Source organism: Leptodactylus fuscus, unplaced genomic scaffold, assembly GCF_031893055.1.
Source record: "Leptodactylus fuscus isolate aLepFus1 unplaced genomic scaffold, aLepFus1.hap2 HAP2_SCAFFOLD_117, whole genome shotgun sequence".
Lineage (NCBI taxonomy): Eukaryota > Metazoa > Chordata > Amphibia > Anura > Leptodactylidae > Leptodactylus > Leptodactylus fuscus.
The window spans coordinates 95,238-120,247 of record NW_027440000.1 but is presented as its reverse complement, the minus strand read 5'-3'; the positions used below and the strand labels follow the sequence as shown (position 1 = coordinate 120,247).

Sequence of the window (25,010 nt, the reverse complement as noted above, 5' to 3'; positions counted from 1 at the left end):
CGATGTCAGACACGGGGAGACCTAACATGTAGGGGTGTCACAGTATTTCACTACTTTTATGTGTGTTCTAGGGAAAGGGGGGTGATTTGAATTTTTAATACTTTTTAAACTTTTTTATACTATTTTTTTTTTGCATTTATTAGACCCCCTAGGGGTGTTGAGCCCCAGGGGGTCTGATCACTAATGTAATGCATTACAATGCTAATGCACTGACCAGCCTGCAAAAAATCATCATTTCTTTTGCAGGCTGAATAGACCAGGCTGTCATGGAAACTGGAGATGTAGCCAAGCTCAGCGCACGGAACCCTGCAGCACACTCAGCTCTGCTACATCTGAGATATAGCAGAGCTGGCTGTGCACTGAACTCTATTACATCAGAGATATAGCAGAGCTGGCTGTGCACTGAACTCTATTACATCTGAGATATAGCAGAGCTGGCTGTGCACTGAACTCTATTACATCTGAGATATAGCAGAGCTGGCTGTGCGCTGAACTCTATTACATCTGAGATATAGCAGAGCTGGCTGTGCGCTGAACTCTATTACATCTGAGATATAGCAGAGCTGGCTGTGCGCTGAACTCTATTACATCTGAGATATAGCAGAGCTGGCTGTGCACTGAACTCTATTACATCTGAGATATAGCAGAGCTGGCTGTGCGCTGAACTCTATTACATCTGAGATATAGCAGAGCTGGCTGTGCGCTGAACTCTATTACATCTGAGATATAGCAGAGCTGGCTGTGCACTGAACTCTATTACATCTGAGATATAGCAGAGCTGGCTGTGCGCTGAACTCTATTACATCTGAGATATAGCAGAGCTGGCTGTGCGCTGAACTCTATTACATCTGAGATATAGCAGAGCTGGCTGTGCGCTGAACTCTATTACATCTGAGATATAGCAGAGCTGGCTGTGCGCTGAACTCTATTACATCTGAGATATAGCAGAGCTGGCTGTGCACTGAACTCTATTACATCTGAGATATAGCAGAGCTGGCTGTGCGCTGAACTCTATTACATCTGAGATATAGCAGAGCTGGCTGTGCGCTGAACTCTATTACATCTGAGATATAGCAGAGCTGGCTGTGCGCTGAACTCTATTACATCTGAGATATAGCAGAGCTGGCTGTGCGCTGAACTCTATTACATCTGAGATATAGCAGAGCTGGCTGTGCACTGAACTCTATTACATCTGAGATATAGCAGAGCTGGCTGTGCGCTGAACTCTATTACATCTGAGATATAGCAGAGCTGGCTGTGCACTGAACTCTATTACATCTGAGATATAGCAGAGCTGGCTGTGCGCTGAACTCTATTACATCTGAGATATAGCAGAGCTGGCTGTGCGCTGAACTCTATTACATCTGAGATATAGCAGAGCTGGCTGTGCGCTGAACTCTATTACATCTGAGATATAGCAGAGCTGGCTGTGCGCTGAACTCTATTACATCTGAGATATAGCAGAGCTGGCTGTGCACTGAACTCTATTACATCTGAGATATAGCAGAGCTGGCTGTGCACTGAACTCTATTACATCTGAGATATAGCAGAGCTGGCTGTGCGCTGAACTCTATTACATCTGAGATATAGCAGAGCTGGCTGTGCACTGAACTCTATTACATCTGAGATATAGCAGAGCTGGCTGTGCGCTGAACTCTATTACATCTGAGATATAGCAGAGCTGGCTGTGCGCTGAACTCTATTACATCTGAGATATAGCAGAGCTGGCTGTGCGCTGAACTCTATTACATCTGAGATATAGCAGAGCTGGCTGTGCGCTGAACTCTATTACATCTGAGATATAGCAGAGCTGGCTGTGCACTGAACTCTATTACATCTGAGATATAGCAGAGCTGGCTGTGCACTGAACTCTATTACATCTGAGATATAGCAGAGCTGGCTGTGCGCTGAACTCTATTACATCTGAGATATAGCAGAGCTGGCTGTGCGCTGAACTCTATTACATCTGAGATATAGCAGAGCTGGCTGTGCACTGAACTCTATTACATCTGAGATATAGCAGAGCTGGCTGTGCACTGAACTCTATTACATCTGAGATATAGCAGAGCTGGCTGTGCGCTGAACTCTATTACATCTGAGATATAGCAGAGCTGGCTGTGCACTGAACTCTATTACATCTGAGATATAGCAGAGCTGGCTGTGCGCTGAACTCTATTACATCTGAGATATAGCAGAGCTGGCTGTGCGCTGAACTCTATTACATCTGAGATATAGCAGAGCTGGCTGTGCACTGAACTCTATTACATCTGAGATATAGCAGAGCTGGCTGTGCGCTGAACTCTATTACATCTGAGATATAGCAGAGCTGGCTGTGCACTGAACTCTATTACATCTGAGATATAGCAGAGCTGGCTGTGCGCTGAACTCTATTACATCTGAGATATAGCAGAGCTGGCTGTGCGCTGAACTCTATTACATCTGAGATATAGCAGAGCTGGCTGTGCGCTGAACTCTATTACATCTGAGATATAGCAGAGCTGGCTGTGCGCTGAACTCTATTACATCTGAGATATAGCAGAGCTGGCTGTGCACTGAACTCTATTACATCTGAGATATAGCAGAGCTGGCTGTGCACTGAACTCTATTACATCTGAGATATAGCAGAGCTGGCTGTGCGCTGAACTCTATTACATCTGAGATATAGCAGAGCTGGCTGTGCGCTGAACTCTATTACATCTGAGATATAGCAGAGCTGGCTGTGCGCTGAACTCTATTACATCTGAGATATAGCAGAGCTGGCTGTGCACTGAACTCTATTACATCTGAGATATAGCAGAGCTGGCTGTGCGCTGAACTCTATTACATCTGAGATATAGCAGAGCTGGCTGTGCACTGAACTCTATTACATCTGAGATATAGCAGAGCTGGCTGTGCGCTGAACTCTATTACATCTGAGATATAGCAGAGCTGGCTGTGCACTGAACTCTATTACATCTGAGATATAGCAGAGCTGGCTGTGCACTGAACTCTATTACATCTGAGATATAGCAGAGCTGGCTGTGCACTGAACTCTATTACATCTGAGATATAGCAGAGCTGGCTGTGCGCTGAACTCTATTACATCTGAGATATAGCAGAGCTGGCTGTGCGCTGAACTCTATTACATCTGAGATATAGCAGAGCTGGCTGTGCGCTGAACTCTATTACATCTGAGATATAGCAGAGCTGGCTGTGCACTGAACTCTATTACATCTGAGATATAGCAGAGCTGGCTGTGCGCTGAACTCTATTACATCTGAGATATAGCAGAGCTGGCTGTGCGCTGAACTCTATTACATCTGAGATATAGCAGAGCTGGCTGTGCACTGAACTCTATTACATCTGAGATATAGCAGAGCTGGCTGTGCACTGAACTCTATTACATCTGAGATATAGCAGAGCTGGCTGTGCACTGAACTCTATTACATCTGAGATATAGCAGAGCTGGCTGTGCACTGAACTCTATTACATCTGAGATCGGACCACAATGGAGACTGCTCTGGACCGATATTAGACTCCGCCTCCTCCGGCAGAACCAGCATTGATTGGCTGAATGCTGCACACTGTATGGTATTCGGCCAATCAATGCCGGTCAATGCATTCCTATGGGAAAAGTCAGCTCGTGCATTATTAGTGGGGTAATACAGTGACTTGGGCTTGTTAGATGCCCCCAGACATGCGCCCCTTGCTGTCCCAGTTACATTGCAGAGGTGTTGCATCATTTCCTGGGGTATCATAGTGGACTTGGTGACTCTCCTGAGGTGAATGGTGGGATCCCCTGAAACAAAGCATTTTTCCCATAGACTATAATGGGGTTCCAGATTCCTTCCAATAGTCCAATATTGAGGGTCTACTCGGAACAAACATCGAATATTGACTATTTCCCTGTTCGCTCATCTCTACGTGTAACATTAAATGTAGACTCTTATAGATAAATGTGCCCCGCACCGTGTAAATGACCCAGTTTAGTCCCCGACACCGACTCCCCTTTTGTGGGACCACTGAAGGTGGAAAAAAAAATGACTTAAAATCGTCTCCATTTTCCAGAGTTTTTGAAGCCCTTTTGGAGAATTTCTTGGCACTCGGCTCTGAGTGTTTCCAGCCTAGAATTGACTTGTTTCTGAAGCAGGCTGACCCCTCCTGAAATCAATGGGAGAAGATTACCAGGCCTATACCTACGGTCCGTACATCGAGTGGTGTAACTTTAGTCAGGAGATGGGACTCCTTGTATTATTAGTGATGTTGGGAGTCCCTGCACGCCCGTGACCACTATAATACAAGGAGACCCATCTCCTGACCAGACTGGGAGATCCAGGTGATCTTCAGAGCAGAATTTCCATGCTGGACTGCTTTGTGCACCCCCTGGGCCTACAGCTATTACTCTCTGGAGTCTGAAGAGACCTGAGAATAGAAGAATTTCCTTTCTGGTTATATCCAAACAAGTTCAGACCGAACCAGAGACGAAACAAATCTCCTGGGGTTTGGTCATCTTTATGCAGGAGCTGCGGCCATTGGCTACAAAATATCACCAACCACAGCATTGACTTTGCAACATCAAACGAGGAAGCGGCCTCAAGCCGGACAACTGGATGAAGCCCTTATACACCGGGCACGAGGTCAGACTTGGAGCAGAATTGTGTTGTGCAACTATTTTACCCAAACACCATTGTCCCACATTCTATAGAATTATATAGGCTATATATATACAGTCCTATGAAAAAGTTTGGGCACCCCTATTAATCTTAATCATTTTTAGTTCTAAATATTTTGGTGTTTGCAGCAGCCATTTCAGTTTGATATATCTAATAACTGATGGACACAGTAATATTTCAGGATTGAAATGAGGTTTATTGTACTAACAGAAAATGTGCAATATGCATTAAACCAAAATTTGACCGGTGCAAAAGTATGGGCACCTCAACAGAAAAGTGACATTAATATTTAGTACATCCTCCTTTTGCCTCTAGTCGCTTCCTGTAGCTTTTAATCAGTTCCTGGATCCTGGATGAAGGGATTTTGGACCATTCCTCTTTACACAACAATTCAAGTTCAGTTAAGTTAGATGGTCGCCGAGCATGGACAGCCCGCTCTCAAATGATCTGAAAACAAAGATTGTCCAACATAGTTGTTCAGCGGAAGGATACAAAACGTTGTCTCAGAGATTTAACCTGTCAGTTTCCACTGTGAGGAACATAGTAAGGAAATGGAAGAGCACAGGGACAGTTCTTGTTAAGCCCAGAAGTGGCAGGCCAAGAAAAATATCAGAAAGGCAGAGAAGAAGAATGGTGAGAAGAGTCAAGGACAATCCACAGACACCTCCAAAGAGCTGCAGCATCATCTTGCTGCAGATGGTGTCACTGTGCATCGGTCAACTATACAGCGCACTTTGCACAAATAGAAGCTGTATGGGAGAGTGATGAGAAAGAAGCCGTTTCTGCACGTACGCCACAAATAGAGTCACTGCCTGAGGTATGAAAAAGCACATTTGGACAAGGCAGCTTCATTTTGGAAACAAAAATTGAGTTGTTTGGTTATAAAAAAAATGCGTTATGCATGGCGTCCAAAAAACACAGCATTCCAAGAAAAACACATGCTACCCACTGTAAAATTTGGTGGAGGTTCCATCATGCTTTGGGGCTGTGTGGCCAATCCCGGCATCGGGAATCTTGTTAAAGTTGAGAGTCGCATGGATTCCACTCAGTATCAGCAGATTCTTGAGAATAATGTTCAAGAATCAGTGACGAAGTTGAAGTTACGCCGGGGATGGATATTTCAGCAAGACAATGATCCAAAACACCGCTCCAAATCCTCAGGCATTCATGCAGAGGAACAATTACAATGTTCTGGAATGGCCATCCCAGTCCCCAGACCTGAATATCATTGAACATCTGTGGGATGATTGGAAGCGGGCTGTCCATGCTCGGCCACCATCTAACTTAACTGAACTTGAATTGTTTGTCCAAAATACCTTTATCCAGGATCCAGGAACTGATTAAAAGCTACAGGAAGCGACTAGAGGCTGTTATCTTTGCAAAAGGAGGATCTACTAAATATTAATGTCACTTTTCTGTTGAGGTGCCCATACTTTTGCACCGGTCAAATTTTGGTTTAATGCATATTGCACATTTTCTGTTAGTACAATAAACCTCATTTCAATCCTGAAATATTACTGTGTCCATCAGTTATTAGATATATCAAACTGAAATGGCTGCTGCAAATACCAAAATATTTAGAACTAAAAATGATTAAGATTAATAGGGGTGCCCAAACTTTTTCATAGGACTGTATAGGCTAGGAGGAGCAACGCTATAGCCAGTCATGTGTTTGGATGTTTGGTCTCTCCTAGAACATAGCAGAGGTGCAGCCATAGGGGGTAACAATCGCTACCTGGCCCTAGAGCCTGAGGGGGCCCAATGGTCTTTCTACAGTATAAGAAGACACATGATACGTGGTCAGCCCAATTCTAGATTCTGCACTGGGGTCAGAGGGTTTCCAGTTGCGTCTCTGGAGCGTTGTCTACAATTCTGGGGCCAATAATCACCTCCAGGTCTTCACCTTCTCCTAGAATTTAATGGGAGTAATAAAGAAAGTTACAAAGGATGAACCTTCCACTCCTGACCGCATCCAACCAGGAAATATCCTGCACCGTGAAGGGCCGCTTGGCTGCTCTTATTGCCGGGGGCCACTTCACAGTAGAGCGGACATCCCTTGGAATGTAATGCATGAGTGATGTGAATAGTCATGGCTCGGCACAGTCCTCGGTTCCTGAAAGCTTTATCGGTATACGCCATACTCATTTCTCCAGATTGGTCGCTCACTATCCAGGCCACAGGCTTCTCGACTCCAAATCTTCTTATACAAACACTGGGAAAATTCTGGAGACATCGCCTGATGTAACGTTGACTGTGTGGGTTCCCACCATATGGCCAGACGTCATTGACCAGGTCGGCCTCCTCAGGGGTGAGGGAAGAGACTTGGAGGTCACTGCATGGAATAGAATGTAGAGAACAAAGTAACGGCTCAGAGATGTCACCATGTAGGAAAGTGGAGGACAAGGAACGGATAGTCTATGTAAGGTCTTCTGTACCTTAGCTGTGTCATCTTCTCCAGCTCTTCGCTCTCTATCCCATCCCTCATATATAACAGGTAACTTGTATCTTCCATTTGGCTGCCATGTTTGGCACTGACTTCTCGCAGCACGCCTGTCAGTGCCGGTTGGCATCCTGCGAAAAGTAATGAGTGAGCCAGAAACAGGACAAGACGATCTGAGAGGGGCAGAGGAGAACATGGCACTGGCACCGCCGTCATACAGCCAAAAAATGGCGCCAGTCTAGGTTCTATCTGGTAATGCAGCTTATGTAGCAGACCATGCATGGACAGGAGGACGCTGCTTCTTGCAGAAAGGATATTTTTCTTCCTAATCTCGACCAACTGGAGGAAATCGCTGTCCTTTATTAGTATATTAAATGAAGGCCTATTCTAGAGATTCCCATACCTATGGTAGATGGTATACAGTGCATTATAGATATAGGCACTCCGCCGGGGCACGATACCCATGGAGTAGGTGCTCTGTGCTCACATACTTAGCAGCCGCACATGTACCGTTTTTGGACTGGCGCCCTCTGCTGTTTGAGACATTCTTCACAACTACCATAGAGGAAAGAAACCCAAAAAAATCTACGATATTCAGGATAAAACATCAGTGATTCTGTATTATAGGCTAGGCCTGGGGAGAGATATAGGCACCGCGATCTCCATGTTAGTGCACATAGTGCCCACTGTATGCCAATGCTCACAAGTTCCAGATCATAAAGAGCCAAAGGATGGTCCAGGTGGCTCGTCACCATAAAGGTCAATGAGATAATGGAACAGATCTGTACACAGCACAGCCCGACAAAAACTTGGTTCAGAAGGGCCACATTGATCGTCACGCTGAAGAAGGGGCACCATGTTATGTACCCGGGGAAACCTGCTCCAGATATTAGGGTGTATGTGAGTAGAGGAATAGCCTAATGCAGATCAGGGGCTTGAGCTGAAAGTGAGGAGTCTGACGGAGAAGAAGGAGTTTCCATCCCCACCATCTGCATTCTCCCTCCCCACTCTCTGCAGTCTCCTTCCCTCCCCACAGTCCACAGTCTCCCTCCCCACCCTCTGTAGTCTCCCTCCCCACAGTCTGCAGTCTCCCTCCCCACAGTCTGCAGTCTCCCTCCCCACAGTCTGCAGTCTCGCTCTCCACAGTCTGCAGTCTCCCTCCCCATCATCTGCAGTCTCCCTCCCCACCCTCTGCAGTCTCCCTCCCCACCCTCTGTAGTCTCCCTCCCCACAGTCTGCAGTCTCCCTCCCCACAGTCTGCAGTCTCCCTCCCCACAGTCTGCAGTCTCGCTCTCCACAGTCTTCAGTATACCTCCCCATCATCTGCAGTTTACCTCCATCCCTACAGTCTGCAGTATCCCTCCCTATAGTCTGCAGTCTCTCCCCCCACAGTCTGCAGTCTCCCTCCCTACTCTCTGCAGTCTCCCTCCCCACAGCCTGCAGTCTCCCTCCTTATAGTCTATAGTCTTGCTTCCCACCATCTGCATTCTCCCTCCCCACCCTCTGCATTCTCCGTCCCCACAGTCTGCAGTATCCCTCCCTTTAGTCTACAGTCTCCTTCCCCACCCTCTGCAGTCTCCCTCCCCACAGTCTGCAGTATCCCTCCCTTTAGTCTACAGTCTCCGTCCCCACCCTCTGCAGTCTCCCTCCCCACAGTCTGCAGTCTCCCTCCCTATAGTCTACACTCTCACTCTCCACAGTTTGCAGTCTCCCTCTCACCATCTGCAGTCTCCCTCCCACCCTCTGCAGTCTACCTCCCCACAGTCTGCAGTCTCCCTCCCCACTCTCTGCAGTCTCCCTCCCTCCCCACAGTTTGCAGTCTCCCTCCCCACTCTCTGCAGTCTCCCTCCCACCCTCTGCAGTCTCCCTTCCCACAGTCTTCAGTCTCTCTTCCCACAGTCTGCAGTCTCCCTCCCCACTCTCTGCAGTCTCCCTCCCCACAGTCTGCAGTCTCCCTCCCCACTCTCTGCAGTCTCCCTCCCTCCCCACAGTTTGCAGTCTCCCTCCCCACTCTCTGCAGTCTCCCTCCCTCCCCACAGTTTGCAGTCTCCCTCCCCACTCTCTGCAGTCTCCCTCCCACCCTCTGCAGTCTCCCTTCCCACAGTCTTCAGTCTCTCTTCCCACAGTCTGCAGTCTCCCTCCCCACTCTCTGCAGTCTCCCTCCCCACTCTCTGCAGTCTCCCTCCCCACAGTCTGCAGTCTCCCTCCCCACTCTCTGCAGTCTCCCTCCCCACAGTCTGTAGTATCCCTCCCTATAGTCTGCAGTCTCCCTCCCCACTCTCTGCAGTCTCCCTCCCCACAGTCTGTAGTATCCCTCCCTATAGTCTGCAGTCTCCCTCCCCACTCTCTGCAGTCTCCCTCCCCACAGTCTGTAGTATCCCTCCCTATAGTCTGCAGTCTCCCTCCCCACTCTCTGCAGTCTCCCTCCCCACAGTCTGTAGTATCCCTCCCTATAGTCTGCAGTCTCCCTCCCCACTCTCTGCAGTCTCCCTCCCCACAGTCTGTAGTATCCCTCCCTATAGTCTGCAGTCTCCCTCCCCACTCTCTGCAGTCTCCCTCCCCACAGTCTGTAGTATCCCTCCCTATAGTCTGCAGTCTCCCTCCCCACTCTCTGCAGTCTCCCTCCCCACAGTCTGTAGTATCCCTCCCTATAGTCTGCAGTCTCCCTCCCCACTCTCTGCAGTCTCCCTCCCTCCCCACAGTCTGCAGTCTCCCTCCCCACAGTCTCCAGTCTCCCTCCCCACCCTTTGCAGTCTCCCTCCCCACAGTGGCAGAGGTTGAGATGCAGCTTAAGCCCAGCCTTCACGAGTCTTAATTTGAGCCATCTGAACTATGCCCTGCCCACCAATTGTAGGTCGTCTTACCAGGCCCATAATCACATTGATGACATCTTTATTCACCTTGTATATGGAGCTTCTGCTTCCAGTTCACAGTCTGGGGATCTTGGAGGAATTGACACAACCTCTGTGGATCTTTACTGAAGAGATAATACGTATTGGTGTAGGGATCAGAGGGATCGGTCATGTCCTGTAGAGAGTGATCAGACATACAGTCCTATGAAAAAGTTAGTGCCCCCCTATTAATAGTTCTAAATATTTTGGTGTTTATAACAGCCATTTCAGTTTGATATATCTAATAACTGATGGACACAGTAATATTTCAGGATTGAAATGAGGTTTATTGTACTAACAGAAAATGTGCAATATGCATTAAACCAAAATTTGACCGGTGCAAAAGTATGGGCACCTCAACAGAAAAGTGCCAGTAATATTTAGTAGATCCTCCTTTTGCAAAGATAACAGCCTCTAGTCGCTTCCTGTAGCTGTTAATCAGTTCCTGGATCCTGGATAAAGGTATTTTGGACAAACAATTCAAGTTCAGTTAAGTTAGATGGTGGCCGAGCATGGACAGCCCGCTTCCAATCATCCCACAGATGTTCAATGATATTCAGATCTGGGGACTGGGATGGCCATTCCAGAACATTGTAATTGTTCCTCTGCATGAATGCCTGAGGATTTGGAGCGGTGTTTTGGATCATTGTCTTGCTGAAATCTCCATCCCCGGCGTAACTTCAACTTCGTCACTGATTCTTGAACATTATTCTCAAGAATCTGCTGATACTGAGTGGAATCCATGCGACCCTCAACTTTACCAAGATTCCCGATGCCGGCATTGGCCACACAGCCCCAAAGCATGATGGAACCTCCACCAAATCTTACAGTGGGTAGCATGTGTTTTTCTTGGAATGCTGTTTCTTTTTGGACGCCATGCATAACGCCTTTTTTTATAACCAAACAACTCAATATTTGTTTCCAAAATGAAGCTGCCTTGTCCAAATGTGCTTTTTCATACCTCAGGTGACTCTATTTGTGGCGTACGTGCAGAAACGGCTTCTTTCTCATCACTCTCCCATACAGCTTCTATTTGTGCAAAGTGCGCTGTATAGTTACCGATGCACAGTGACACCATCTGCAGCAAGATGATGCTGCAGCTCTTTGGAGGTGTCTGTGGATTGTCCTTGACTGTTCTCACCATTCTTCTTCTCTGCCTTTCTGATATTTTTCTTGGCCTGCCACTTCTGGGCTTAACAAGAACTGTCCCTGTGCTCTTCCATTTCCTTACTATGTTCCTCACAGTGGAAACTGACAGGTTAAATCTCTGAGACAACGTTTTGTATCCTTCCGCTGAACAACTATGTTGAACAATCTTTGTTTTCAGATCATTTGAGAGCGGGCTGTCCATGCTCGGCCACCATCAAACTTAACTGAACTGGAATTGTTTTGTAGAAAGAAATGGTCCAAAATCCCTTCATCCAGGATCCAGGAACTGATTAAAAGCTACAGGAAGCGACTAGAGGCAAAAGGAGGATGTACTAAATATTAATGTCACTTTTCTGTTGAGGTGCCCATACTTTTACACCGGTCAAATTTTGGTTTAATGCATATTGCACATTTTCTGTTAGTACAATAAACCTCATTTCAATCCTGAAATATTACTGTGTCCATCAGTTATTAGATATATCAAACTGAAATGGCTGCTGCAAACACCAAAATATTTAGAACTAAAAATGATTAAGATTAATAGGGGTGCCCAAACTTTTTCATAGGACTGTATATGGTGGCAATGCTGAATACACCAGGGAAACTCCCAATCTACGCTGTGCTGTGCCTGCTTCAGATTACTAGATCGCTAATGGCGCGGCTTCAATGTTGCCCAGTGCACAAAGTAAGCTCCATAAAGGTATGGTTTCTGCATATAATGTGAAGTACTTGATGCAGATGACTCACTTCCAATGGGGGGCGACACAGGACAGATGTAAAGTCCGGCCAATGGTCCACCAGAACCTGAAGTCTGAGAGGGTTTTTGTCAATCACGTGATGTAAAGCCCCGGAAATCTGCAAAAAGGAGGAACTCTATAGATTACTAGTCAGAGGAGACGTTACATCATTAGAATGTACATTAGTATATCATCTGCATATACTTGTATGTATACAGACATCTATATCAGACAGAAGGACAACCCAGGAGAGGCCACTCTGCTGCTCCGCTCACTTACTAGATGTGTTGGTGGGTGAGGGCGATAACAGGGGCTCATCCCCCTCTGGTCAAGTATCCGCTGCAGGCTCGGGAGAGATGGGAGCAAGTGATGGGATAGTTACATGGGAGTAATGGAGGGACGTACATAACCCGACTCGTATACCCAGGTCTACGCCATATACCCAGGTCTACGCCATATACCCAGGTCTACGCCATATACCCAGGTCTACACCATATACCCAGGTCTACACCATATACCCAGGTCTACACCATATACCCAGGTCTACACCATATACCCAGGTCTACACCATATATCCAGGTCTACACCATATACCCAGGTCTACACCATATACCCAGGTCTACACCATATACCCAGGTCTACACCATATATCCAGGTCTACACCATATATCCAGGTCTACACCATATACCCAGGTCTACACCATATATCCAGGTCTACACCATATATCCAGGTCTACACCATATACCCAGGTCTACACCATATATCCAGGTCTACACCATATATCCAGGTCTACACCATATATCCAGGTCTACACCATATACCCAGGTCTACACCATATACCCAGGTCTACACCATATATCCAGGTCTACACCATATACCCAGGTCTACACCATATACCCAGGTCTACGCCACATACCCAGGTCTACACCATATACCCAGGTCTACACCATATACCCAGGTCTACACCATATATCCAGGTCTACACCATATATCCAGGTCTACACCATATATCCAGGTCTACACCATATACCCAGGTCTACACCATATATCCAGGTCTACACCATATATCCAGGTCTACACCATATATCCAGGTCTACACCACATACCCAGGTCTACACCATATACCCAGGTCTACACCATATACCCAGGTCTACACCATATACCCAGGTCTACACCATATATCCAGGTCTACACCATATATCCAGGTCTACACCATATACCCAGGTCTACACCATATATCCAGGTCTACACCATATACCCAGGTCTACGCCATATACCCAGGTCTACACCATATACCCAGGTCTACACCATATATCCAGGTCTACGCCATATATCCAGGTCTACGCCATATACCCAGGTCTACACCATATACCCAGGTCTACGCCATATACCCAGGTCTACACCATATACCCAGGTCTACACCATATATCCAGGTCTACACCATATACCCAGGTCTACACCATATACCCAGGTCTACACCATATACCCAGGACTACACCATATACCCAGGTCTACACCATATACCCAGGTCTACACCATATATCCAGGTCTACGCCATATATCCAGGTCTACGCCATATACCCAGGTCTACACCATATACCCAGGTCTACGCCATATACCCAGGTCTACGCCATATACCCAGGTCTACGCCATATACCCAGGTCTACGCCATATACCCAGGTCTACGCCATATACCCAGGACTACACCATATACCCAGGTCTACACCATATACCCAGGTCTACGCCATATACCCAGGTCTACGCCATATACCCAGGTCTACGCCATATACCCAGGTCTACACCATATACCCAGGTCTACGCCATATACCCAGGTCTACGCCATATACCCAGGTCTACGCCATATACCCAGGTCTACGCCATATACCCAGGTCTACGCCATATATCCAGGTCTACGCCATATACCCAGGTCTACGCCATATACCCAGGTCTACGCCATATACCCAGGTCTACGCCATATACCCAGGTCTACGCCATATACCCAGGTCTACGCCATATACCCAGGTCTACGCCATATACCCAGGTCTACGCCATATACCCAGGTCTACGCCATATACCCAGGTCTACGCCATATACCCAGGTCTACACCATATATCCAGGTCTACGCCATATACCCAGGTCTACGCCATATTCCCAGGTCTACGCCATATACCCAGGTCTACGCCATATACCCAGGTCTACGCCATATACCCAGGTCTACACCATATACCCAGGTCTACACCATATACTCAGGTCTACGCCATATACCCAGGTCTACACCATATACCCAGGTCTACGCCATATACCCAGGTCTACACCATATACCCAGGTCTACACCATATACCCAGGACTACACCATATACCCAGGTCTACACCATATATCCAGGTCTACACCATATACCCAGGTCTACACCATATACCCAGGTCTACACCATATACCCAGGTCTACACCATATATCCAGGTCTACACCATATACCCAGGTCTACACCATATATCCAGGTCTACACCATATACCCAGGTCTACACCATATACCCAGGTCTACACCATATATCCAGGTCTACACCATATACCCAGGTCTACGCCATATACCCAGGTCTACGCCATATTCCCAGGTCTACGCCATATACCCAGGTCTACACCATATACCCAGGTCTACACCATATACCCAGGTCTACGCCATATACCCAGGTCTACGCCATATGCCCAGGTCTACGCCATATGCCCAGGTCTACGCCATATGCCCAGGTCTACGCCATATGCCCAGGTCTACGCCATATGCCCAGGTCTACACCATATACCCAGGTCTACGCCACATATCCAGGTCTACGCCACATACCCAGGTCTACGCCACATACCCAGGTCTACGCCACATACCCAGGTCTACGCCATATATCCAGGTCTACGCCATATATCCAGGTCTACACCATATACCCAGGTCTACACCATATACCCAGGTTTACACCATATACCCAGGTCTACACCATATACCCAGGTCTACACCATATATCCAGGTCTACACCATATACCCAGATCTACACCATATACCCAGGACTACACCATATATCCAGGTCTACACCATATATCCAGGTCTACACCATATACCCAGGTCTACACCATATATCCAGGTCTACACCATATACCCAGGTCTACACCATATACCCAGGTCTACACCATATATCCAGGTCTACACCATATATCCAGGTCTACACCATATACCCAGGTCTACACCATATATCCAGGTCTACACCATATATCCAGGTCTACACCATATACCCAGGTCTACACCATATACCCAGGTCTACACCATATACCCAGGTCTACACCATATACCCAGGTCTACGCCATATACACAGGTCTACACCATATACCCAGGTCTACACCACATACCCAGGTCTACGCCACATATCCAGGTCTACGCCATATACACAGGTCTACACCATATACCCAGGTCTACACCATATACCCAGGTCTACGCCATATATCCAGGTCTACACCATATACCCAGGTCTACACCATATACACAGGTCTACACCATATATCCAGGTCTACACCATATATCCAGGTCTACACCATATACCCAGGTCTACACCATATACACAGGTCTACACCATATACCCAGGTCTACACCATATACCCAGGTCTACACCATATACCCAGGTCTACACCATATACCCAGGTCTACACCATATATCCAGGTCTACGCCATATACACAGGTCTACACCATATACCCAGGTCTACACCATATACCCAGGTCTACACCATATACCCAGGTCTACACCATATACCCAGGTCTACACCATATACCCAGGTCTACACCATATACCCAGGTCTACACCATATACCCAGGTCTACACCATATACCCAGGTCTACGCCATATGCCCAGGTCTACACCATATACCCAGGTCTACACCATATATCCAGGTCTACGCCATATACCCAGGTCTACGCCATATACCCAGGTCTACGCCATATACCCAGGTCTACACCATATACCCAGGTCTACACCATATATCCAGGTCTACACCATATATCCAGGTCTACACCATATACCCAGGTCTACACCATATACCCAGGTCTACACCATATACACAGGTCTACACCATATACCCAGGTCTACACCATATACCCAGGTCTACACCATATACCCAGGTCTACACCATATACCCAGGTCTACACCATATACCCAGGTCTACACCATATACCCAGGTCTACGCCATATATCCAGGTCTACGCCATATACACAGGTCTACACCATATACCCAGGTCTACACCATATACCCAGGTCTACACCATATACCCAGGTCTACACCATATACCCAGGACTACACCATATACCCAGGTCTACACCATATACCCAGGTCTACGCCATATGCCCAGGTCTACACCATATACCCAGGTCTACACCATATATCCAGGTCTACACCATATACCCAGGTCTACGCCATATACCCAGGTCTACGCCATATACCCAGGTCTACACCATATACCCAGGTCTACACCATATATCCAGGTCTACACCATATATCCAGGTCTACACCATATACCCAGGTCTACACCATATACCCAGGTCTACACCATATATCCAGGTCTACACCATATACCCAGGTCTACACCATATACCCAGGTCTACACCATATACCCAGGTCTACACCATATACCCAGGTCTACACCATATATCCAGGTCTACACCATATACCCAGGTCTACACCATATACCCAGGTCTACACCATATATCCAGGTCTACACCATATACCCAGGTCTACGCCATATACCCAGGTCTACGCCATATATCCAGGTCTACACCATATATCCAGGTCTACACCATATACCCAGGTCTACACCATATACCCAGGTCTACACCATATACCCAGGTCTACACCATATACCCAGGTCTACACCATATACCCAGGTCTACACCATATACCCAGGTCTACACCATATATCCAGGTCTACACCATATACCCAGGTCTACACCATATACCCAGGTCTACACCATATACCCAGGTCTACACCATATACCCAGGTCTACACCATATATCCAGGTCTACACCATATACCCAGGTCTACACCATATACCCAGGTCTACGCCATATACCCAGGTCTACACCATATGCCCAGGACTACGCCATATACCCAGGTCTACACCATATACCCAGGTCTACGCTATATGCCCAGGTCTACACCATATACCCAGGTCTACACCATATATCCAGGTCTACACCATATACCCAGGTCTACACCATATCCTCAGGTCTACACCACATATCCAGGTCTACACCATATACTCAGGTCTACACCATATGCCCAGGTCTACACCATATGCCCAGGACTACGCCATATACCCAGGTCTACACCATATGCCCAGGACTACTCCATATACCCAGGTCTACGCCATATGCCCAGGTCTACACCATATACCCAGGTCTACACCATATACCCAGGACTACACCATATACCCAGGTCTACACCATATACCCAGGTCTACACCATATATCCAGGTCTACACCATATACCCAGGACTACACCATATATCCAGGTCTACACCATATACCCAGGTCTACGCCATATACCCAGGTCTACGCCATATGCCCAGGACTACGCCATATACCCAGGTCTACGCCATATGCCCAGGTCTACACCATATACCCAGGTCTACGCCATATACCCAGGTCTACGCCATATACCCAGGTCTACGCCATATACCCAGGTCTACACCATATATCCAGGTCTACACCATATATCCAGGTCTACACCATATATCCAGGTCTACACCATATACCCAGGTCTACACCATATCCTCAGGTCTACACCACATATCCAGGTCTACACCATATACCCAGGTCTACACCATATACCCAGGTCTACACCATATACCCAGGTCTACACCATATACCCAGGTCTACGCCATATACCCAGGTCTACACCATATACCCAGGTCTACACCATATATCCAGGTCTACACCATATACCCAGGTCTACACCATATACCCAGGTCTACGCCATATACCCAGGTCTACGCCATATATCCAGGTCTACACCATATATCCAGGTCTACACCATATACCCAGGTCTACACCATATACCCAGGTCTACACCATATACCCAGGTCTACACCATATACCCAGGTCTACACCATATACCCAGGTCTACACCATATATCCAGGTCTACACCATATACCCAGGTCTACACCATATACCCAGGTCTACACCATATACCCAGGTCTACACCATATACCCAGGTCTACACCATATATCCAGGTCTACACCATATACCCAGGTCTACACCATATACCCAGGTCTACGCCATATACCCAGGTCTACACCATATGCCCAGGACTACGCCATATACCCAGGTCTACACCATATACCCAGGTCTACGCTATATGCCCAGGTCTACACCATATACCCAGGTCTACACCATATATCCAGGTCTACACCATATACCCAGGTCTACACCATATCCTCAGGTCTACACCACATATCCAGGTCTACACCATATACTCAGGTCTACACCATATGCCCAGGTCTACACCATATGCCCAGGACTACGCCATATACCCAGGTCTACACCATATGCCCAGGACTACTCCATATACCCAGGTCTACGCCATATGCCCAGGTCTACACCATATACCCAGGTCTACACCATATACCCAGGACTACACCATATACCCAGGTCTACACCATATACCCAGGTCTACACCATATATCCAGGTCTACACCATATACCCAGGACTACACCATATATCCAGGTCTACACCATATACCCAGGTCTACGCCATATACCCAGGTCTACGCCATATGCCCAGGACTACGCCATATACCCAGGTCTACGCCATATGCCCAGGTCTACACCATATACCCAGGTCTACGCCATATACCCAGGTCTACGCCATATACCCAGGTCTACGCCATATACCCAGGTCTACACCATATATCCAGGTCTACACCATATATCCAGGTCTACACCATATATCCAGGTCTACACCATATACCCAGGTCTACACCATATCCTCAGGTCTACACCACATATCCAGGTCTACACCATATACCCAGGTCTACACCATATACCCAGGTCTACACCATATACCCAGGTCTACACCATATACCCAGGTCTACGCCATATACCCAGGTCTACACCATATACCCAGGTCTACACCATATATCCAGGTCTACACCATATACCCAGGTCTACACCATATACCCAGGTCTACGCCATATACCCAGGTCTACACCATATACCCAGGTCTACACCATATATCCAGGTCTACACCATATACCCAGGTCTACACCATATACCCAGGTCTACGCCATATACCCAGGTCTACGCCATATACCCAGGTCTACACCATATACTCAGGTCTACACCACATATCCAGGTCTACACCATATACCCAGGTCTACACCATATACCCAGGTCTACACCATATACCCAGGTCTACGCCATATACCCAGGTCTACACCATATACCCAGGTCTACACCATATATCCAGGTCTACACCATATGCCCAGGACTACACCATATACCCAGGTCTACACCATATACCCAGGTCTACGCCATATACCCAGGTCTACACCATATACTCAGGTCTACACCACATATCCAGGTCTACACCATATACCCAGGTCTACACCATATACCCAGGTCTACACCATATACCCAGGTCTACGCCATATACCCAGGTCTACACCATATACCCAGGTCTACGCCACATACCCAGGTCTACACCATATACCCAGGTCTACACCATATACCCAGGTCTACACCATATATCCAGGTCTACGCCATATACCCAGGTCTACACCATATACCCAGGTCTACGCCATATGCCCAGGTCTACGCCATATACCCAGGTCTACACCATATACCCAGGTCTACGCCATATGCCCAGGTCTACACCATATACCCAGGTCTACACCATATACCCAGGACTACACCATATACCCAGGTCTACACCATATACCCAGGTCTACACCATATATCCAGGTCTACACCATATACCCAGGACTACACCATATACCCAGGACTACACCATATACCCTGGTCTACACCATATACCCAGGTCTACACCATATACCCAGGTCTACACCATATACCCAGGTCTACACCATATATCCAGGTCTACGCCATATACCCAGGTCTACACCATATACCCAGGTCTACACCATATACCCAGGTCTACACCATATCCTCAGGTCTACACCACATATCCAGGTCTACACCATATACCCAGGTCTACGCCATATATCCAGGTCTACACCATATACCCAGGTCTACACCATATACCCAGGTCTACACCATATACCCAGGTCTACACCATATACCCAGGTCTACGCCATATATCCAGGTCTACACCATATATCCAGGTCGACGCCATATACCCAGGTCTACGCCATATACCCAGGTCTACGCCATATACCCAGGTCTACACCATATACCCAGGTCTACACCATATACCCAGGTCTACACCATATACCCAGGTCTACACCATATATCCAGGTCTACACCATATACCCAGGTCTACACCATATATCCAGGTCTACACCATATACCCAGGTCTACACCATATGCCCAGGTCTACACCATATGCCCAGGACTACACCATATACCCAGGTCTACACCATATACCCAGGTCTACGCCATATACCCAGGTCTACACCATATACTCAGGTCTACACCACATATCCAGGTCTACACCATATACCCAGGTCTACACCATATACCCAGGTCTACACCATATACCCAGGTCTACACCATATATCCAGGTCAACACCATATATCCAGGTCTACACCATATATCCAGGTCTACACCATATACCCAGGTCTACACCATATACCCAGGTCTACACCATATATCCAGGTCTACACCATATGCCCAGGACTACACCATATACCCAGGTCTACACCATATACCCAGGTCTACGCCATATACCCAGGTCTACACCATATACTCAGGTCTACACCACATATCCAGGTCTACACCATATACCCAGGTCTACACCATATACCCAGGTCTACACCATATACCCAGGTCTACGCCATATACCCAGGTCTACACCATATACCCAGGTCTACGCCACATACCCAGGTCTACACCATATACCCAGGTCTACACCATATATCCAGGTCTACACCATATATCCAGGTCTACGCCATATACCCAGGTCTACACCATATACCCAGGTCTACACCATATACCTAGGTCTACACCATATACCCAGGTCTACACCATATACTCAGGTCTACACCATATGCCCAGGTCTACACCATATACCCAGGTCTACACCATATATCCAGGTCGACGCCATATACCCAGGTCTACGCCATATACCCAGGTCTACGCCATATACCCAGGTCTACACCATATACCCAGGTCTACACCATATACCCAGGTCTACACCATATACCCAGGTCTACACCATATACCCAGGTCTACGCCATATACCCAGGTCTACGCCATATATCCAGGTCTACGCCATATACCCAGGTCTACACCATATACCCAGGTCTACACCATATACCCAGGTCTACACCATATATCCAGGTCTACACCATATACCCAGGTCTACACCATATGCCCAGGACTACGCCATATGCCCAGGTCTACACCATATACCCAGGTCTACACCATATATCCAGGTCTACACCATATACCCAGGTCTACACCATATACACAGGTCTACACCATATACCCAGGTCTACGCCACATACCCAGGTCTACACCATATATCCAGGTCTACACCATATACCCAGGTCTACGCCATATGCCCAGGTCTACACCATATACCCAGGTCTACACCATATATCCAGGTCTACACCATATACCCAGGTCTACACCATATCCTCAGGTCTACACCACATATCCAGGTCTACACCATATACCCAGGTCTACGCCATATATCCAGGTCTACACCATATACCCAGGTCTACACCATATAGGTCTACACCATATACCCAGGTCTACACCATATACCCAGGTCTACACCATATACCCAGGTCTACACCATATACCCAGGTCTACACCATATATCCAGGTCTACACCATATATCCAGGTCTACACCATATACCCAGGTCTACACCATATACCCAGGTCTACACCATATATCCAGGTCTACACCATATACCCAGGTCTACACCATATATCCAGGTCTACACCATATACCCAGGTCTACACCATATGCCCAGGTCTACACCATATGCCCAGGACTACACCATATACCCAGGTCTACACCATATACCCAGGTCTACGCCATATACCCAGGTCTACACCATATACTCAGGTCTACACCACATATCCAGGTCTACACCATATACCCAGGTCTACACCATATACCCAGGTCTACACCATATATCCAGGTCTACACCATATACCCAGGTCTACACCATATATCCAGGTCTACACCATATGCCCAGGTCTACACCATATACCCAGGTCTACACCATATACCCAGGTCTACACCATATACTCAGGTCTACACCACATATCCAGGTCTACACCATATACCCAGGTCTACACCATATACTCAGGTCTACACCATATGCCCAGGTCTACACCATATACCCAGGTCTACACCATATATCCAGGTCTACGCCATATACCCAGGTCTACGCCATATACCCAGGTCTACACCATATACCCAGGTCTACACCATATACCCAGGTCTACACCATATACCCAGGTCTACACCATATATCCAGGTCTACACCATATACCCAGGTCTACGCCATATACCCAGGTCTACGCCATATATCCAGGTCTACGCCATATACCCAGGTCTACACCATATACCCAGGTCTACACCATATACCCAGGTCTACACCATATATCCAGGTCTACACCATATACCCAGGTCTACACCATATATCCAGGTCTACACCATATACCCAGGTCTACACCATATACCCAGGTCTACACCATATACCCAGGTCTACGCCATATATCCAGGTCTACGCCATATACCCAGGTCTACACCATATATCCAGGTCTACACCATATACCCAGGTCTACACCATATACACAGGTCTACACCATATACCCAGGTCTACACCATATTCCCAGGTCTACGCCATATACCCAGGTCTACGCCATATACCCAGGTCTACGCCATATACCCAGGTCTACACCATATACCCAGGTCTACTCCATATACCCAGGTCTACGCCATATACCCAGGTCTACGCCATATACCCAGGTCTACGCCATATACCCAGGTCTACGCCATATACCCAGGTCTACACCATATACCCAGGTCTACGCCATATACCCAGGTCTACGCCATATACCCAGGTCTACGCCATATATCCAGGTCTACGCCATATACCCAGGTCTACGCCATATACCCAGGTCTACGCCATATATCCAGGTCTACGCCATATACCCAGGTCTACGCCATATGCCCAGGTCTACGCCATATGCCCAGCCAGGTCTACACCATATACCCAGGTCTACACCATATATCCAGGTCTACGCCATATGCCCAGGTCTACGCCATATACCCAGGTCTACGCCATATACCCAGGTCTACGCCATATACCCAGGTCTACACCATATGTCCAGGTCTACACCATATACACAGGTCTACACAATATACAGGACATATAGCATGCTGGCCATACTCTCTAACATTGTGCTGCAGAAGGTCTTAAGTTCCCCATGATGTCCACTGGTAATACATCTCTGAGAACCTCCATCTATTTGATAATAAACAGAAGGCCCCTGTCCTCTTGTACCGTCCAACTCCAAACAATCAGTCTATATAGGATTGGTCAGACATTGGTACTTTCCTTTAGCACCAAACAAGTTGTGAAGTTCTAGCTAGCAATACAGTACCTGGGCTATACTAGGAGGATCCGTCCTGTATACACATAGTATGGTCTGTATATACTCCTATAGCAATGCCATAGAGGGGGAGTAGGCCTCACATTTATGGATCTGGGTTTATACCAGCTGGAAATGTATAAGCAGAACAAGCTGCCGCCTCCAGAAATCCCATTCCTTACATATCTCTGCATCCCGGGGCCAGGAGATACCACAATGTGATGTGACTCCTCGCCCTTGGCATTGGCTATAGGAGTATATACAGGGAATACAAAGGGAAGACTGGACAGATCTTCTAATGATACTGATTACGCTGCTGAGAAGAACCTCAGGACGTGTTCTCTGCTAAAATAAAGTGCAATAAACCTTCTCACCTTCAGAGACTCTGGAAAGCTGTGTGTCAGTGTCCTCCGGAGAGCCGAGAGCTTGGAGGAACAAGTCAGGACTAACATTCTAGAAATACAAGGGAAAATGATCAAGAGGAAGGAAATGAGGACACGTATAGGACAATATAGAGGAGACATCACACAGGAGGACACGTATAGGACATTATAGAGGAGACATCACACAGGAGGACATTATAGAGGAGACATCACACAGGAGGACACGTATAGGACATTATAGGGGAGACATCACACAGGAGGACACGTATAGGACATTATAGAGGAGACATCACACAGGAAGACACGTATAGGGCATTATAGAGGAGACATCACACTGGAGGACACGTATAGGACATTATAGGGGAGACATCACACAGGAGGACACATATGGGACATTATAGGGGAGACATCACACAGGAGAGCACGTATAGGACATTATAGAGGAGACATCACACAGGAGGACACATATAGGACATTATAGAGGAGACATCACACAGGAAGACACGTATAGGGCATTATAGAGGATACATCACACAGGAGGACACACATAGGACATTATAGAGGAGACATCACACAGGAGGACACGTATAGGACATTATAGAGGAGACATCACACAGGAGGACACGTATAGGACATTATAGAGGAAACATCACACAGGAGGACACGTATAGGACATTATAGAGGATACATCACACAGGAGGACACACATAGGACATTATAGAGGAGACATCACACAGGAGGACACACATAGGACATTGTAGAGGAAACCAAACAAAAAGCCAACCAATGAGCTCTCACGTGTTTCAAAAAGTGTCAAGAAACTTGTGACTTGCAACAGATAATATTCAAATACAACTAGCGCTCTGATGCAAAATAAAACTTAACATTTAATAAATATATTTAAAATGTGTTGACAGACATATAACACTAATAACC

At 47.1% G+C, this 25,010-nt stretch overlaps 1 protein-coding gene across 1 annotated transcript; it reads right to left on the bottom strand.

The window, feature by feature from the left end:
• Positions 1 to 6,590: 6,590 nt before the first annotated feature.
• LOC142186774 (glycine N-acyltransferase-like protein 2) lies at positions 6,591 to 24,143 on the bottom strand. Its single transcript, XM_075261362.1, has 5 exons — positions 24,066 to 24,143; positions 11,880 to 11,987; positions 9,993 to 10,119; positions 7,088 to 7,223; positions 6,591 to 6,984 (listed from the first exon to the last, which is right to left on the bottom strand). The coding sequence occupies exons 1-5, from the start codon at positions 24,141 to 24,143 to the stop codon at positions 6,591 to 6,593; spliced, it is 843 nt and encodes a 280-aa protein (XP_075117463.1).
• Positions 24,144 to 25,010: the final 867 nt, after the last annotated feature.